Source organism: Dipodomys merriami, unplaced genomic scaffold, assembly GCF_024711535.1.
Source record: "Dipodomys merriami isolate MVZ:Mamm:240054 unplaced genomic scaffold, mDipMer1.0.p SCAF_1065, whole genome shotgun sequence".
Classification (NCBI taxonomy): domain Eukaryota; kingdom Metazoa; phylum Chordata; class Mammalia; order Rodentia; family Heteromyidae; genus Dipodomys; species Dipodomys merriami.
Window position 1 is genome coordinate 201,210 of NW_027202344.1, and position 19,380 is coordinate 220,589.

At 41.0% G+C, this 19,380-nt stretch overlaps 1 protein-coding gene across 1 annotated transcript; it reads left to right on the plus strand.

Moving 5' to 3' along the window:
* The first annotated feature begins 10,846 nt into the window (after positions 1-10,846).
* Positions 10,847-16,269, plus strand: LOC138814719 (tubulin beta-2 chain-like). Its single transcript, XM_070003848.1, has 4 exons — positions 10,847-10,903; positions 11,754-11,862; positions 14,472-14,582; positions 15,209-16,269. Exons 1-4 carry the CDS (start codon positions 10,847-10,849, stop codon positions 16,267-16,269), a joined length of 1,338 nt encoding a protein of 445 aa, XP_069859949.1.
* The last annotated feature ends 3,111 nt before the right edge of the window (positions 16,270-19,380 follow it).

The following is a 19,380-nucleotide window of genomic DNA, read 5'->3' on the forward strand; positions in this document are numbered from 1 at the left end:
TAACCCTCACAGAAACTCTGTGAGACTGAGAATCATATCCCAGTTTGGGAGATAGAAAACTCAGGCCCAGAGAGGTGAGGTGAGGAGCTATTCTAGGTCAAATAGGATGTGACTAACAGGAAAAGTAAGGCTTCTCTAACAGAGAACTTGACTGGATTAAAATTAGAATTCTTGGTTCCCCATATCTTGGGGCATTAAATGAAATCTAGAATGTGGAATGCTTAATATGGATTCTGTTTCTGAATATATGATTCCTGAATTCTCATAGAAGTGGTAATTGTATTTTCTTCTTTTGCTACTCCTGGGGATTGAACTGAGGATTTCTCACTTGCTTAGCTTGCTCACTGCCAGATTGTTTGTTTCCTCTTGAGCCATGCTCCTAACCTTTTCCTTATTATTTTATGCATGGTGCCTTGAAGATTTTTTTTACGAGGTTAGCTTCAAACTGAAATCCTTCTCCTCTCAGTCTATAGAGGAGCTAGGATTACAGATGTGAGCCATTGGCACCGGCCTCCAGAAAGACTAACTTTATGTTTGTAATTAAAAGTAATTATGGGCTGGGCCTTGTTTTAAATCAATCACTAGGTTAATTTAATCTGGAACATACTATACATATTTTGTTTTATATTTTAAAATCTGTTTTTGAATGATTTCCCCCTTTTAGAGTTCAGATAAATTTTCTGCTACTATGTTTTATTTCCTTTTTCTTTCTTCCATTTTTTTCCTTCCCTTTCCCTTTGCATATCTCCTCCTCCCTTTAACTCTGGGCCCCTCCTTGTCTCCCTCTCCCTCTTATTCTCATTCTCTCCCTCCCTCTCTCCTCCTCTCTGTGGAACCCAGGAACTCACACATACTAGACAAATACTCTGACACTGAGAAACACCCACTTCCACCCATAAGTTCAAAAGTTTTAGTTATGTCGACTGCTGGTGACTCAAGTTTCTAATACTAGATGCTCAGGAGACTAAGATCTAATGGTTGTGGTTCAAATCCAGCCTAGGTAAGAAAGTCCATGAGAGTCTTATCTCCAATTAACCAGCAGAAAACCAGATATCGAGCTATAGCTCAAAGTGGTACTGCATTAGACTTGAGCAATAAAGCCCATGGAAAGTGCCTAGGTCCTGATTTCAAACACCATGACCCACAAAAAATAAAGATGAATGCAAAAATCATTATTTTCCTTCTTTAACTGCGAGCCTGTACTGTAACAAAAGGCCCAAATTTCAGATGATTTCTCCATGACATTGGCTTCTCAACTGAGACAAACCTCATTATCTATTGAATGTTAATTATTAAATTCTACTAAAGTCAATCTCCAGGGTTTATCCTCCAGCCTTCTCTCTTTTCTTATCTTTGATAATTAATTACTCTGATTACATTCTTGGTTTTTTTTGCAGGACTGGGACTGAGCTATGGCATTACTTATGCTAAGCAGGGGGCTCTACACACAGCTAATATTCCAATCCCCACTCTGATGACTTCAGATATCTCCTTTCAGAAGATGGATCTCTGTGAGGTCCATAATTCCAGAAACCATCCACTCTTCCAGGGAGCAATTCAAGTCAGCATATCTGCTGCCATCAACTCAGGCTGTCTTGACAACTGCCACATATTGGCAGCCTAAAGCATCAGGAACGTATCTGTGCTCAGTCTTAAAATGGTGCAAGGCAAGATCAAGGTGTGCTTTCTTCTTGGTCTCTCTTCTTGGGGTGTGGTACCTATCCTGGGTCTTCCCATGGTTCCCTATATGGATGAGTCTGTGTCCATCTATTGTCATTTTCATATAAGAACACCAGATGTGTTAGAAGACAACCCACCTAGATTGTCTCATTTAACTAAATAGTGTGTGTGTGTGTGTGTGTGTGTGTGTGTGTGTGTGTGTGTGTGTGTGTGCGCGTGCGTGCGTGCATACAAATGGGCTGGTAGTATGGCTTGATCTCAGACTCACAACCCTTGCTTGACTTTTTGCTTAAGGCTCATACTTTACCACTTGAGCCACAGCTGATCTTCTGGTTTTTGCTAATTGGAGTTAAAAGTCTCACAGATTAGTGTGGCCTCAAACTTGGATATTAAGATTTCAGCCTTCAGGTCCATAGCTAGGATTACAGACATGAGCCACCAGTGCCCATCTAAATTTCTCTTCAAAGACCCTTTTCTGGGGGTTGGGAATATGTTTTAGTGGAAAAGTGCTTACCTAGCATGCGTGAAGTCCTGGGTTCAATTCCTTAGTACCACATAAACAGAAAAAAGCATGAGGTGACACTGGGGTTCAAGTGGTAGAGTACTAGATGAGCAAAAGAAGCTCAGGGACAGTGCCCAGGCCCTGAGTTCAAGCCCTTGGAGTGGTAAAGAAGAAGACCCTCTTCCCCAATAAAGGCTCATTCAGAGGTATTGATGTATAGAATCTCAACATGTGAATTTTGAAAAGGACACAATATAGTCACGAACAACAGCTAACACCAAAGCCCTTACATCCATACATGAAGAGGAACTAGTACTATGTTTTTCTTCTTGGGTCTAATACTTGTTTACCTTGCTCATTTTGTGAAAGATGGCTAGTTTTTCCCACACCATATTTGCAAACCAAATTGTCTGTCCACATGAATTCCTAATTAATCTCACAATGACTCTAAAGTCTGTTCTATATTAACTTTTGGAGAACTTTCCTAGAACTCCCAACACTTTTTGTATAAAATTTGAGTAAAAAACTTAAAGTGGCATTTAAAAATGAGATGAGAAAATACTTTGTTCACTTTTTGTCAATCATGGGGCCAGAACTGAAGGCTTGGGCACTATCCCTGAGACTTCTTTGCTCAAGTCCAGTGACCTACCACTTTGAGCTATAGTGCCACTTCCACTGAATTGTGTGTTTGTAAAAATCTTTAAGACTACTTGAAGCCTTCAATTTGCTTTGGCCACATCACTTATATAAACTGTCTAATATGCTAACCAGGACTCTTTCCTGAGTAGCAGTGAGCAGCTAAGTACCCATACCCTCTTGAGTTCAAGCAGTTGATTTGATAGCTTCTAAAAATTTAAAAATCCCACCTCTTCTAAAATGAACCATATTACATGTGTATGTAGGGGAGCCCAGTTTTACCCCTGCTGTTAGGCTCAGATGAGGTGTTGCCCAAGGAAGAGGAGAAGCCTTTCAACAGACAGACTAATGATCTGGAGGAAGATCGCAGAGGAGAAGCTGGAGGCCAAACAAACTCTGGCATAGAAATCGGTTTGAAATATCCAGTAAGCAGTCATATGCTAGAGAATCACATCAAGTGTGCCATCAGAGTACAGAGACTTGGCCAGAGAGAAAAAAATCAAGCAGCTTGGTTAAGGAGACAGATCTGAGCACTTGCTGGTCTCTGCAGCTGTGGCCGCTGTGGCTGCTGCAGTGGCCTCCATATCAATAGAGAGTGCCCAGGACACAGACAACAAACACTGTGAACTAGTGGATTCTATTCACCACCAGCAAGAACTGACAAGGAAGACGTGAAGGACCTCTACAATGAAAACTTTAAAAACCTGAAAATGGAATTAAAAACAAATCTTAGGAATTAGAAACCCTTCCCCCCCCCAAAAAAAAATGCTACTGGATTGGAAGGAACAACATCGTGAAAATGGCAATATTTCCAAAGGCTATGTACAAATTCAATGCGGTACCTATCAATGTTCTGACCTCTTTCTTCAATAAAATAGAAAAGGAAATCCAAAAATTCAAATGGAAGAATAAAAGACACCAAATAGCAAAAATGAGTCCTTACAGAAAGAACATTGCTGGAGGAATATAAATACCAAACTTCAAACTCTACTACTAAGCCATAGTCACCAAAACAGCTTGGTACTGGCACAAGAACAGACTTAAGTACCAATGGAATAGAACTGAAAACCCAGAAATGAACCCAAAGACTTTCAGCCACGTAATCTTTGATAAGGAAGCTAAATAAATAGAATGGAAGAAAGACAGCCTCTAGAGTAAATGGTGCTGGAAAATTTGGTTAATTGCCCGTAGAAAACTAAAGCTAGATCCTTATATATCACACTGCACCAGCATCAACTCCATATGGATCAGAGACCTCAAAGTCAAAGCAGGCACTCTGAAAACATTATAGGACGGAATAGGAGAAACACTAGTTTCCCTTAGCACAGGCCAAAATTTTCTTAATAGAGACCCAGAAACACAACAAATCAAAGAAAAGTTGGACAAATAGGATTGCATGAAGAAGCAGAGTTTCTGCATGGCAAAGGACATAGCTAGCAAGATCAATAGAAAGCCCACGGACTGGGAAAAGTTTTCACTAGCCATACAACAGATGAGGGTCTCATATCTAAAATATACATGGAACACAAAAAATTAAATCCCCCAACTACAAATCTTCAACGAAACAACTGCCTGATTAAAAAGTGGACTAGAGACTTAAAGAGAAACTTCTCTGAAGAGGAAATGACCAATAGACCTATGAAGAAATGCTCAACCTTCCTACCCATGAAAGAAATGCAAATGAAAACAATACTGAGATTCCACCTCACCCCAGTTAGAATGGCTATGATCAAGAACTCTAATAACAACAGATGCTGGAGGGGATGTGGCCAAAAGGGATCCCTACTACATTGTTGGTGGGAGTGTAAACTTGTTCCACCACTTTGGAAAGCAGTATGGAAGTTCCCCAAAGACTCCACATAGAGCTCCTCTCTGACCTAGAAATCCCACTTTTGGGCATTTACCCAAACGATCACAAACAAGGCTATTCTAAGGCTACCAGCACAACTATGTTTATTGCAGCATTATTTACCATAGCTAAGCTAAAGAACATACCCAGATGCTCCTCAGTAGATGAAAGTATCAAAAAATGTGTTATATATATATACAATGGAATTCTATGCCTCCATCACAAAGAATGACATTGCCTCATTTGTGAGGAAATGGAAAGACTTGGAAACAATTATATTAAGTGAAGTAAGCCAGGTCCAAAGAAACATAGGTCCCATGTTTTCCCGTATTTGCAATAACTAGTATATGTTTGGGACAAGCAGAAAAAGTGAAAAGCTATGTACACATGACCATACAAGATGATGTTAAGCGAAATGAACCCCAAGATAGAGACATAAATATCCTCTTGCTTGCTTGCTATTGTTTCTAAAGTATTCATAATGTACCATGTGAGTTTTTTGTTTCTTTTTATGTTCCTTCCCAGGGTATAACCCCTGTTTTCACGGTATTTGATATCGGTGACCTGCATCTTTTATATACACTTCTCTAATGCAGGGAGTGGAATGGAAAAAACAAAATGCTTAAATAAGGATACAGGTTGATCCACTGTAACAATGAGATGAACTTTACAACTTCAGTGGCAGGGGGTGGGGATGGGGGAGTTTGGGCAGTGTAGTTGTGGAGGTGTGAGGGAAGGGATGGTACGGGAAAAACAAAGGATGAGGCAAAAATGCTCGATAGGAAATGTACTCATTATCTTGATCATGTAATTCTAACCCCTCTGTACAGTATTGTTACAATAAAAATGTTCAAAAAAGAAATGTTCTCATAACATTATGTATGTAACTGTATCTCCTCTGTACATTATCTTCATGGTAAAATTAAATTTAAGAAACAGCAAAGAAAAAACAGACAACACTTGTCACCATCTAACCAATAAGAGCTGAGCCCCATCCCCCTCATTCTCCTCTCTGATTAAGGTTATTTCTAACTTTCCTTAAATGGGAACAGGTTTCCCTTATTTGCAATAACTAGTGAATGTCCTCTTCCACAATGTGCTGGCTCATGTTGTGCTACATAGTTAGAAGTTATTTGCAAGTCAGAATCCAGTCAGCCAGTGACTTTACTAGTTCCTGCATTTAAACACAAGAAAGAGGGTATAAAGAAAGTCTTCACTCTATTTGATGTTGGTATAATTTGTGGAGGGCAAGGGAAAAAACAAATCGTTTAACTAGGGATACAGGTGGCCCCATTGCAACAATGAGATGTACAAGTCTTTATGTCGAAAAACGAACTTTACAACTTTGGTGTGTGGTGCGAGAATCGGGGGGAGGGGGTGAGGAGGAGAGTATGGGAAGGGATGGGAAGAGGAAACAAAGGAGGCAACAATGCTTAATAAGAAATGTACTCGTTATCTTGCCCATGTAATTGTAAATCCTCTGTACGGTATTCTCACAATAAAAAAAATAAAATATAAAAAAGAAAGCCTTCAACTCTAGCTGGTGCTTTTCCCATACGTATAAGATTATCCTTTGATTAGACTCAAGGGGAGGAGGACCAGTCAAGGAAAGGGACCATAGGAATGAAGACCTACCTTGGTGGCCAGCCTCAAACCAAGTTGCTCTGAAAAGAACATTCCTTCCTGCTTTCCTTTTCATTGCCTCAGTATTTCTCTAATGTTTATACAACTCACTCTGATTTAAAATATAGGTCAACACCTCAATTTAGAGAACAGTGAAGTTAATATTTAGTTAAAATATAGTTAATAATGCTATATGTATTTAAAAGGTGTAAATAGGTGGCATCTTCTTTTAAAAATCTGATGAATGCAGTGCTGAAGTCGTCATCACATGCAATTTCTCTTCAACTGGCATTATATTTTGGCTAACTTTTAAAATGAAAAAGTGTAAAAAAATTTAAAAATATAATTAGTGCAGATTTATCAGCAAAAAATTCATCTGGCTGTGGATACATAATTTGTTGGTTTCTCTATTTTTCTTTGTGGTGGCTATCAAACAGAATTTGAGGAAAACATTGGCAAACTATCAGTAGCCATACGCTTGATGAGATTTGGGTTCTATTTAATTTTTTTTGCTGATCCTGGGACTTGCACTCATTGCCTGTGCACTGTCCCTAAGCTTTTACTGCTCGAGGCTACTACTCTAAAACTTGGGCCATAGTTCTACATCCATATTTTTGGGTGTTAATTGGAGATAAGACTCACAGACATTCTGTCATTGGGTCCAACTTCAAACCAAGGTTCCTATATCTCAGCCTCCATAATAGCAAGGATTATAACCATGAGCCACTGTTCGCCACATTGTGTCTTTTTTAGAAAAAGCTGTAAATAATAATAATAGAAAACTATCGCTATAACTAAAGGCTCAAACTGTAATCCCCTAGCTATTTCAGAGGCTGAGATCTATAGGATCATAGTTTAAAGCTAGACTGTTCAGATAATTCAGAGTTTTTTAATTTTTTTAACCTGCTGGCCCCAGAGCTTAAATTCAGGCTTTGGCACTGTATATGAGTTGCTTTTCATTAAGGGTAGTGTTCTACCTCTTGAGCCACAGTGATACATGCAGCTTTTCCTGAGTAGTATATTAGAGGGAAGAGGTAAGGAGACTGCCCAGTCTGGCTCCAAACTACCACCTAAAATCCTAAGCCTCCAAAGTAGCAAATCAGATATTATTATTTTCAACTAAGCAGCAAAAATAAACAGACTGGAGGTATGGTTCAAGTGTTACAGTTTCAGCCTTGTATGGAAAAAGTTAAGGAAATTTAAGCCCCAGTACTGGCACATATGCATACAAAAGCATGTAGATACAGACATACACAGGGTCCTATACACAATTCCCCGGGATGAAAAAAAGATTAAAATATTAAATTAAAGTATAAGGACAAAAATAAGTAATTTAAACAGTATTTTTTAAGAAAACAAAACACTATGATAGCCAGATGCTGGTGGCTCATGCATGTAACCCTAGCTTCTCAGGAGGCTGAAATCTGAGGATCGTGGATCAAAGCCAGTCCAGACAGAAAAAGTCCATGAGACTCTTATCTTCAATAATCCACTCAAAAACCTGGCAGTAGTGCTGTAGCTAAAGTTGTATAGTGCTAGTCTTGAGCTGGAGACCATAGGTACTGAGCCCAGGCCTAGAGTTGAAGCCCATGACCAAGAAAAAACAAACAAACAAATAGAAAATAAAAAAAAAAAAAAAAACGGCCATAGCTGAATTGTGACTTAGGTATCAGAATACTTTCTTCCCATAAACGAGGTATGAGTTAAATCCCCAGTGTTGTTCATACCAAAACAACCCAATAAAAGCACACCAATAACTATCTAACAAAAAATATATCATACTTTGTAAAGAAGATTAAAACTTACAAAAATAATTGAAGTAGAGCTAACATGTGACTCCAATCCTATTAAACACCAAAAAAAAAAAAAAAAAAAAAAAAAGGCAGAACTTGAGCTGAGGCTCAATAGCCTGCTAGCTTCGAAATAAAAACAAAATACCAAAAACAAAACAACCCTCAGAGAGAGTCCACAGGCCCTGAATTCAAGCCTCTCCCAACCCCCAAAAGAAAAAAACCCTCAGGAGTTGAGTTTTTGTTCCTGCAAGCTTTGAGCAAAAAACAAAATACAAAAATCTCATGCACAGTGAAGTAGTGTGGCATAAATTGTAGAGCCTGCTAGTTTTGATCTAAGAAAACAAGCCAGGTTTCTCTGGCCCATTCCTGTAATACTTGCTACTCAGGAAGCTTCCCACAATGGGAAGCCAGTCCAGGCTGAAAAGTCCCCTGGTGACTGTTTTTTTTCCAATTAAGTGGAAGTGGCACTGTGGCTGAAAGTGGCAGTGTGCCTGCTTTGTCCCTGACAGAAAATACCTAGGCACTGAGTTCAATCCCCACAACTGACAAAATAAATAAATAAATACTGAGTGAGAATAGCTAGGCCCTAATAATAAAGGACATGAACTTTACAAAGGGGGGAAGACAAATCAAATAAATGAAAAGGGGCAAAAATGAGCATATTAAAGATTTCTAAATCATGGCTCAAAAGTGCAATCATACTTGCTCAGATTGCTGAAAACTAAGGATCGTGTTTCAAAGCCATCCTGGGCAGAAAGTACAGGAGACTTATTTTACTGTGTTCAGTACTGGGGCTTGAACTTGCTATGATTTCCTTATGACTAGAGGTCTACTTCTTCCTACCTATTGGTGGTTAATTAGAGATAATTTTCTCATTGATTTTCTTGCCCAGATTGGCTTCGAACCATGATTCTCAGATTTCAGTCGTCCCTGTACTACTCTTGGCTTGCTGTTGATATTCTACTCTCCTAGTAACCACAGGAAAAGCAGAAGCTGAGCTGTGGCTCAACTAGTGAAACCTGCCACCATTAAGGTAAAAATAAATAAAACCTCAAGGAGAGTCATCAGGCCTTAATTTCAAGACCTAACAACCAGCACTTAATTTAAAAAAATAAAAATAAAAAAAGAACCTCAGTGACCATTACCTGAGTTTGAGCCCTAGAAGAAGAGCTACAAAAAAGAGAACCAGCCTGTAGTTTACATGTGGTAAAATTTGTAAAGCATGGTCGTTTCAAGAGGAAAGAAAAAACTAAGCATGAAAGCTAGCCCCTAAGAAAAATTGTCAAAAAAAGAAATAATAAATAACCTGAAAAGGTGAAAAAAAAGGTAATTAAAGATTTGTAAATGTTGACTCACACTTATAATCCTGAGTGCTAAAGTCACTGAAGTCTGAAGATCATGGTTCAAAGCCATCATGGGCATTGAAGTCCATGAAACTTGCTTCAGTTCGTTCAGTCGAGGGACTTAAATTTGAAGTGTTTTGCTCATGGCTAAAGTTCTACTGTCTTCTGCCTATTAGTGGTTGATTGGAGGAAAGTCTCATAGACTTTCCTGCCCAGGTTGACTTTGAATAGTGATCCTCAGATTTCAAGCCTCACTGTACTGCACTTGACTACCCATGGGACTCTTGTCTCATATTAAACACTTTAAAAAAGGCAGAAGTTGAGCTGTAGTTCAAGTAGTAGAGCCTTCTACCTTTCAGTTAAATAAGTAAATCAATAAAACCTCAGAAAGAGAGGGGCAGAATGAAAGTGAAAGACAGGAAATTCTACACTAAGCAAAAGTAGAGAAATGTAAATATCACCCGTTGTGGAAGAAATAAATTGTATTGTCAAAGCTTATAGAATTCACAAAGTTTATAGTCCATGATAATGATAATTTGACTTGTGAAGGTTAAAATATGTTTGTAATTTCAACTAAATATCACTGTTCCACAATTCTGTGAAATAAGAGAAATTAAGGTAATCACCTAATCTCAATAATAATAAAAACCTCAGAAAGAGTCACCAGGCCTTAATTTCAAGCCCTAAATCACTAACCTGCCCCAACTCCGACCAAAAAAAAGAAAAAGACACTCTGACCAGGACCTGAGTTCTTGCACTAGGAGCAGAAGCCAAATGAAACAAAAAGTATACTGTAGTTGTCCTATGGCCCAAGTAATAAAGCAAGCTACTTTTAAGAGGAAAGAAAAAAACCTGAGTATGAAGGCTAGACCCTAAGCCCCTGACTTTTCCCATAATGGAAAGTGGATCAATCATGGAATCCAACAGTTGTGCTTGCTCTTGCGATCACATCTGAAAATGCCCCTTCAGTTCTAGACCCTCCAATCAAAAATGGATGGCAGGCTTGTTCTGGGCTTCTGGCAAACAAGGACCTTGTGCAGAGGAAGTTCCTCCTCTTCTTTCCTTGATCCCAGGTTCAGCCTCTCTTGTGAGTCAGAGTGGGGAGTGGATGGCAGGGTGACCAGATGATCCAAATAGAGTGAGAGCTGTGCTAATGGACTTGCAGCTGGCAGCTGGATTCCAGGGTAGGTAGGAACTGGTAGGGCCCTCTGATTACCCAGCAATAGGGCGATTGAGTTGGAGCACCTGCTGGCTCCACCTATAATCAAGTCCGCCCCATCTCCTCTGCCCCTGTAACAATCAGAGGTATAAATGGGGATCTGAGTTCACTCTGTCAGATTCCTGCTTCCCAGCTCTACTTGTTTGCCTCTGTGGGCACCACCGCTGAAGACATACATCCATCACACTGCAGCCCGGCACCATGAGGGAGATTGTGTACATACAGGCAGGCCAGTGTGGCAACCAGATTGGCGCAAAGGTGAGCATGGCACTGGCCTAGGATCCAAGTCTCAAATTTAGGGGAAGGAGAAGGAGGACGGGTTGGAGTGTGGAGGTGGTGGTGGTCATGGCTAGGCTGAAGTAGGTGGGGCTCCATAGTGGTCCCTAAACTTCTGCAAATGAAGTCCCCCAGATAGCTTCTCCAATTTCCCTAATTTGTGTGGCCCTGGTGGGTGTGGTTTTTAAACAAGGCTGGGGGGGTTTCAAATCCCTTGCATGTCTTAGTCTTACCTGAGACTCAAGTCTTTGTATTTAGTTTCCTGGGAATAGACTAATGCACGTTTGGTCTGGTTTGAATGCAAGGAATGCAGTGTTTTTGAGCTGAAAGATACAGACAATTCCCTTGTGTCAACTGATGAGTGTCAGATAATTGTGAACAGTTCTTCTACCTTAATGCAAATTTCTCTGAGTTTCATGCCCCACCTAAGCTCCCTTAAGTTGGGTGTTTTCTAAATCATTGGTTGTTGTGTATGCTCTGAGGACACTTGGGGTTCTGGAGACCCTTCTTACTGAGTCTTCAAGTTACTGCTTTGGCAATTTCATGTCCATGAAAGGCCAGTTACTCGACATAGAATACAAACAGAATATGGTACTGCATAAGATGGAATACTCATAGGAGAACACAGACATCTTCTATTCAGCCAGATAACAAAGAGATTAAGAAAACTAAAATACCACCCATTTCTGTGCTTTTTTTAATTTAGAAAATGTAATTATTTTTTACAAATATATTTGTGTCAACAGGACATGGGTTTCTTTTAGTTACTTTAAAATGCATTGTTTGGACAGTTAACATTCTAGTTCATAATACACTTCTATTTCCATCTCAGTTTTGGGAAATGATAAGCAATGAGCACAATATTGATTGCACTGGCAACTACTATGGAGACAGCCATTTACAGCTGCAGAGAATCGAGGTGTATTACAATGAGGCAACTGGTGAGTGTCTCCCATCTGGTTTCCCATACGGTGGCAAAATAGTTCCCAGGGGAATACTAATGAAAAGGAAGGAGTTCCTGCCTTTCTTATGGTAGTATTGTAGTTTTAATTTGTGACCTTGATCTTATAAGTAAAGTGCTGTACCCAACTGAGCCACTCCACCAGATACTTTGTTTTAATTTTTGAGTATATTCTTGTGAATTACCCCAGGAAAGCCTTAAACCTGTTCCCCCTACCTCTACTTGCTGACTAACCACACCTGGATTTTTTTTTCGGTCATGGAGCTTGAAATCTGGGCCTAGGCAATGTCGCTCAGCTCTTCAGCTCAAGGCAAGCGGCTCTACCACTTAAGCCACAGTGCCACTTCCAGTTTTCTGGTGTTTTATTGGAGATAAGAGTTTGCCGGCTTTTTATGCCCTGGTTGGCTTTGAACCGTGATTCTCTGATCTCAGCCTTCTGGGTAGCTAGGATTAAAGGCGTGAGCCCGCTTCACATAATTAAAAATGAGACTGCCTAAATATGCATTCTAAAACAATTGATAAAATATAATATAATCCAGTGCCATTTGGTTGTGTGCTGATCATCCTAAGCTCAAGGCCTGGGCACTGACTATGAGCTTCTTTTGTTTTGGGTAGTTTCTTGGAGATGAGTCTCCCAGACTTTCCTGCCCCAGCTGACTTCAATCTGCGATGCTAAGGTCTTATCTCAGATTTTTGAGTAGCTAGAATTACACCTGTAAGCAAGCAGAGCCCAGTTACATTGCCTCTTTAAAATATAGATTAAATTTCTAAAACAATATTTTGAAAAAGAAAATTTTAATAATTTTAAAGAGGGATGTTCAGTCACTAATATATATGAGAATAGTCCAAATCACAAAGCATAAATAAAGTGTCTTACCCTGAAATCTATAACATTTCTGGTCTTGAGCATTTTGAATATGAATACTTAGCCAAAAATATTTTTAAGGTTTTTAAAGTAAGAAAACATTCTTTTGATGTAGAAAAAACCAATACTAATTTGTAAACATTGCTTTTAAATGATTAATATTGTATTTCCTAACATAAACAGCCTAATTGAAGTCTACAAAGCAGATTTTCAGTTTTTGTAACTATCAATGTAAAGATCATTTAATTTTATATTGAGTTTCCATTCTGCATTATTGTATACAAAAAGAATCGTGGATAATTGGCTTTCCTATGTATTAATCCAATGAACAAGTACAAACAAAAGTACAAAACTATTTAATTTGAGTTTTATAGATCTATATTTTGGGATGTCCTCACCTTGGTTGAGAGTGGTTGGGTTGGATTGTGTCACTCCTATGAACAGAATTTTAGGTTGTGTCTTTATTAGATCCTGTATATCCAGCAGGATGGCCAGTTTTCTTCATGTGAATGTTTAGGAAGGGGGTATTCTAAAACTGGTGTTTACATCATGTTAACTGCTTTCCCTTGGGCCAAATCAGGATAAATGGGAAATTGCAAGTCATTGCTCAAGGTTGCTCTGAGTATTTGAATACAAGGATGTGTGCTGTTTGATAACCATTATTGAAAAATTATAAGACAATAAATATATATTGTATAAATGTTTTCTCCAGGAAAGCCTTACACTTGAATTCCCCTACATCTACTTGGTGAATAGCCATACCTGGCTTTTTTTTTTTTTTTGGCGTTGGGGTGTCGGTCATGTGGCTTGGACTTTGGGCCTAGGCACTGTCCCTCAACTCTTCAGTTCAAGGCAAGCAGCTCTACATCTTGAGCCACAGTGCTATTTCTGGTTTTCTGTTAGGTTATTAGAGATAAGGGTCTTAAGGACTTTTCTTGCCCCAGCTGGCTTTGAAAAGTGATCCCTGATCTCAGCCTCCAGAGTAGCTAGGATTATAGGCATGAACCTGGTTCATTTCTTGAGAAAGGTAATTGGGGAAGGGGAGGGATAGTGGGAGAACAACAAAGTAGGGGGTAACAATTTTTGACAAGAAATGTTCTCATTTCTTTACTCATGTAACTAACTCCTCTATACAGCACCTTTACAATAAAATAAAATTAACAAAAAAGAGAAAGTTTCTTGCTGATAGGCACTGGTAACTCATTCCTGTAATGCTGGCTACTTAGGAGGCTAAGATATGAGGATCATGGTTCAAATCTTGCCTGAGCAGAAAAGTCCTTGAGACTCTTATCTCCAATAAGAAAACTGAAAGTGGGGTTGTGGCTCAAGTGATAGAGTGCTAGCCTTGAGCTGGAGAGCTGAGGGACAGTGCCCAGGCCCAGAGTTCAAGCCCCACGATGAACCACAAAAAAAAGTGTTGCCACCATTCTTTTGCACCATTAGACTCAAAGCCTGATGCTCATCTTTGCCTCATGTGTAGCTGAGATTTCAGCCACCATGCCCAAAGCAAAGGAATGAATATTCAATGGAAATAGACAACTGCAAACATCCTTAAAGTTGCTGAAGCCTCTTGCATGGGGATTCATGCTCAAGTTATCTTTTCTGTTTCCATGTCTCAAATGCTGTAATTTTTGTAATGAATGCTGAGGGTCACTTAGAATCATAAGCTCTGCCCCCTAAGTTCCTTGTCAAGGATAGGCCTAAGTCAACTCTTTTTCTCACAGGCAACAAATATGTTCCTCGGGCCATCATGGTGGACCTAGAGCCTGGAACATTAGACTCAGTGAGATCGGGACCATTTGGCCAGAGCTTTAGGCCAGACAACTTCATATTTGGTAAGCCATCATGGTCCATGGATCCTAACATCCATGCACTCCAGTGCTGGGCTGAGACTTTATCCATCTTGATATTGTCCTCACCTAACCCACCTATTCCAGTCCACGGGAGTCATGCCCCTGGCCTCTCAGACAGCTCAGATCAGTGCAACTCTGCAAGCCCTCCATGACAAAAAAGCCTCTGAAGGGAAAGAGCATCAAGTAGAGAAAGCCACCAACAAGGTTTCAGCACTGCTGGTCATTTTAAAGCCCTGGCAATAACAGAACCACTTCAGGACACCAGAAATCAAAGCACAGCTATGTGTGAGCAAGGTGCAGACAAGTGCTTGCAGTTTAGCTTCCCTCTGACCACACTGTGTGAAAGTAACTACATTTCCAGTATTGAGGCAGCCTCGGTTCTTCATTTCTAGAAGTACTTGATTTGGGTTAAAATGTATTTTCCTTCACACTCTTTACTTTTCTTTATAACCTGGGTGATTTGTAGGGTCCCAGATACATTGAAAACATTTCCTTTATCTAATGTAATAGCAAAGGTTAGCTCAGAAGAGTCCTATTGTCCTCACAATGGGACAGGCACAGTCATTTTTCTTGGAGTGTGTCTCTCATCATGTCTTTGTGTCTGATAGGCCAGAGCGGGGCAAGCAATAACTGGGCAAAAGGCCACTACACGGAGGGGGCCGAGCTGTTGGAATCTGTGCTGGATGTGGTAAGGCGGGAGTCAGAAAGGTGTGACTGTCTCCAGGGCTTCCAGCTGGCCCACTCCCTGGGAGGTGGCACTGGATCAGGCATGGGCACCCTGATTCTCAACAAGATCCGAGAGGAGTATCCAGACCGCATCATGAACACCTTCAGCGTCATGCCCTCCCGCAAGGTGTCAGACACCGTGGTAGAACCTTACAATGTGATCTTGTCTGTCCACCAGTTGGTGGAAAATGCAGATGAAACTTTCTGCATCGACAATGAGGCCCTGTATGACATCTGCTTCCGCACCCTGAAGCTGCCCACACCCACCTATGGAGACCTGAACCACCTGGTGTCAGCAACCATGAGTGGAATCACCACCTGCCTGCGCTTCCCCGGCCAGCTGAATGCAGACCTGCGCAAGCTAGCCGTGAATATGGTGCCCTTCCCCCGCCTACACTTCTTCATGCCTGGCTTTGCACCCTTGACCAGCCGAGCCAGCCAGCAGTACCATGTTCTCTCAGTGCCCGAGCTCACCCAGCAGATGTTTGATGCCAAGAACATGATGGTCGCCTGTGATCCCCGCCATGGTCGTTACCTGACAGCAGCTGCCATCTTCCGAGGCCGCATGTCCATGAAGGAGGTAGATGAGCAGATGCTCAACATGCAGAACAAGAACAGCAGCTACTTTGCAGACTGGATTCCCAACAATGTGAAGACAGCTGTATGTGACATCCCCCCGCGTGGCCTCACAATGTCAGCCACCTTCATCGGCAACAACACAGCCATCCAAGAACCTTTCAAGCGCACCTCAGAGCAGTTCAGTGCCATGTTCCGGCGCAAGGCATTCTTGCACTGGTACACGAGAGAAGGCATGGATGAGATGGAGTTCACTGAGGCTGAGAGCAATATCAACGACCTGGTGTCCGAGTACCAGCAGTGCCAAGATGCCACTGCTGATGAACAGGGGGAATTTGAAGAAGACTTGGTGGAGGAAGAAGTTTAAGACTTCCCATTGGTAGCAATGCAACAGGACTGTCAGAGCCTGCCTATTACTTCTCAAATGAATGGTGCTTTCCTGAGCTCCTGTTGTCCTGCAGTGAGGTCCCTGCTGTGTATCATCATGCACAGCCTTTCCAGTCAGGAACTCACTGATGGTGAATGTAAAAATGCAGATTTCTTTTAAATAGTATTATTCAAAACCTTATTTATAAAAATAATGTATACATTTTGTACTCTTGAGTCCTTATTCTTCTTTAGGATTTAATCTTATTAATATAGACATGGTGCTCAAGAGGAATTTCAAATTCATGGCGTTCCCAGTATTTTGAAGAGGAAGATGACAAGTGCCAATGTTGTTTATTTTCCCTGGCCCAGTTTTAAAGTTAGCAGTCTCTCAATAACATTCCAGTAGCATAAAAACAGTTTGAAGAGAAAGTAAACCAGATCCAGATGTTACAATTTTCCTAGTACCAAGGTGATGTTTGGAGTACTGAAGGGATTGATGTTCAAGACTTGTCTGGGCACTGAGGTAGCAGGGCCTCTTCCTCCTTTATTCTGACACAGGACTTGCTTATCCTGCCACCTAGTATGCATTCCTCTTTGGGAATGGGACCTCAAAATGCAGGTATGAATACTGGCCATTAAGGATCTCCTTCTCCTTCAGACAACCACAGGTTCTGGTCTCATGCCCCATCAGAGGGATTTCATTCACATTCCCCAGAAACAGTAGCAGGAACCCCAATCCCTGTGCTTATAGTTCAGTTGGCAGTGAAGCAGCACTCACAAGATGAGTGCAAGATCCTGGTTGCCAGGGTAGTTTCTCAAGGCATCTGTCAGCTCTAAGGACAGAAATGAGTCTAGCTGTTTGAGGGAGTGAGAAGCTGACCAGTCCCATAGCGTATCGATATCTGCTTGATTCAGTACTTCCAAGTCAAGGAGTGGAAGGGAGACATGGCCCAATGACCCATTCTCATACTCATTTTCCAGCCTTTGAAGCTGTCTGAGGCCCACAGGGGGTTGTAAGGGAAAAAGATCCAGCCTGTTGGGTATGTTTACTTTGCATGAGTGAGACAGAAATCTCAATTGCTTAGAACCTACACAATGGCCAGGAAGAGGGTGAAAACAGAAGTCCAAAATCATTCACTAGTTCTTTTTGCCAGAATCTTTCATTCTTCTTGCAGTGAGGCTCCAGGTACGTTGTCTGTGTCAGGCATTCCTCAATGGCCACCAATAACTTGTAAGAGCCCCTTTTGCTCCAGAAACAGGACCTATGGGGAATCCAGCAAATTTTAGGAAGCTCTAAGGAAAGATACTACTGGGTGAGGTGCAAGTTCCTTGTTTCTAGTAAAGTTGGGAGATAGTAAGTTCCCTAAGCATTCCTATACCAGGCCTGAGGTTGGGGTAGGGTGGGGAGGAGTGGGGTAGAAATCTTTAAGCCAAGTTGGTCTCACTCAGCAGAAAGTAAACTGCCAGAGAGACTGTTCTGTGACTAGAAGCCCCAGGGCAGATCAAAGTGCAAATAGCTTCCAATGTGGGAGTCCTAGGGAGTAGGTATGGGCCAGCAAATTGACATCCCTGGGTCTCTAGTCTTGGAACTGACCAGGTTGGATGACTCCAAATCCTCTAAGGCTGCTGGGTCTGAACTGAAGGCAGGCCTGGCCAAAGTACTCTCATTCCTCAGTGGGATAAGGATTGAGTCCAAGCTGTGGTGGAGGCCCCATCCAGCCTATTTACCAGTGTTTGACTAAGAACAGTTTTGTTTTATCTTAAGTGCCCATTTTTGAGTCTTTTCTGGTGGCTTTGGCTTATTTCTTTACACTTTTGAAGAAGTAGTTCTTGGTTCATAATTAATGACTCATGCCTCATCCCTCAGAAAACTCCTCTTGATAATTTTACCAGTAGATTATCATGTATTTCTCAGACATGGCTTTTGTTTTCTCCTAGCCAGAGCTCTGCACTCATTGCCACACAAGCTAATGTTGAGGTGACTCCTATAAACAGGTTGATTATTTTGTCCAAATGCTAAGTGCAGCATCTCCCTTATTCTCATGTGCCTTGGTAATTGTATCAAATAATTGAGTCCTTGAATAGTATAATCAAAGCTCTGGCTGAAGATGCAGCTCAGTGGTAGAGTACATGCCTGGCATGCACAAAGCTCTCAGTTCAGTCCCCAGTACCAAAAGGAGGAAAGATAACAAATGTTAGGCTCTAGAGATGATATATTAGGTGTGAAGGCAAAACACCCAGTTTGGCATTGAGGAATTGTGTCATGAGGGAACACTGGTAGAATGTTTGTAGGTGGAAAGAAGAGAGCCCCTTGATATGTGTACCCTTTTAGAAAGCAGAGGTAGGAATGTGGGATGAACCTCTGGTAGAGTGCCTAGGCCATCGAAGGAAGAAGCTGTGACATGTATGTTGCTCTAATGGGACCAGAGTCTAAAGTGGCACCACCATACCAGGCAATGGCTCAACAAGAACAGGTTTGTCAGAAGGATCTTCTTGCATTGGAGAGATGTCCTTTGACCACTTTGGCCTTGTTAATCATATTTCCTTATGCTGTTTTCTTTTTCCTTCCTACTTGTCATACCTATAGCAGATCCTATCCAGGAGACCCATTCTCTCTAATCTCATTCTCTTAAAGTCTCCCAGTTTATAGCTGTACATATCCTAGACCAAAAAAGTAGGGGGTGGATTTTCTGTCAGACATAGATTGAAACTGAAATGTATTTTTGAAGTAGACTTTGACAAAGTTCTGATATTGACATCGTTGGGTTGATAAGTCCTGGAACTTAGACCAGCTTCTGGTCTAATTCTGAGGTGACAGTGGAAGAGAACTGGTGATAGGAAATCACCGACCAATGTGATTTCAAACCCTTGACAGGTACATCTCCATTCATGGATGTGCTATCAGCCAACATACAGATGTCTGTTAATGAGTGATGGCTGGGAAAGGGAAATTTATTGGTGACAGAGGAGACCAGCCTTTGGATAAGTGGTTGCCTTTAAGTGTGAGGCAGACAAAGAGTGCCTCCAGATACAGAGATATTTTCAGGAAGCAAGACAGCTTCACCCACATCTTGTTATCAACAAAATCATCTGAGAATAACTCTGAGCT

Coding starts and splice junctions, on each gene's coding strand:
- LOC138814719 (XM_070003848.1), top strand. CDS start 10,847: ATGAGGGAGATTGTGTACATACAGGCAGGCCAGTGTGGCAACCAGATT. Junction 10,904..11,753: donor GCAACCAGATTGGCGCAAAG/GTGAGCATGGCA, acceptor TTTCCATCTCAG/TTTTGGGAAATGATAAGCAA. Junction 11,863..14,471: donor GTATTACAATGAGGCAACTG/GTGAGTGTCTCC, acceptor TTTTTCTCACAG/GCAACAAATATGTTCCTCGG.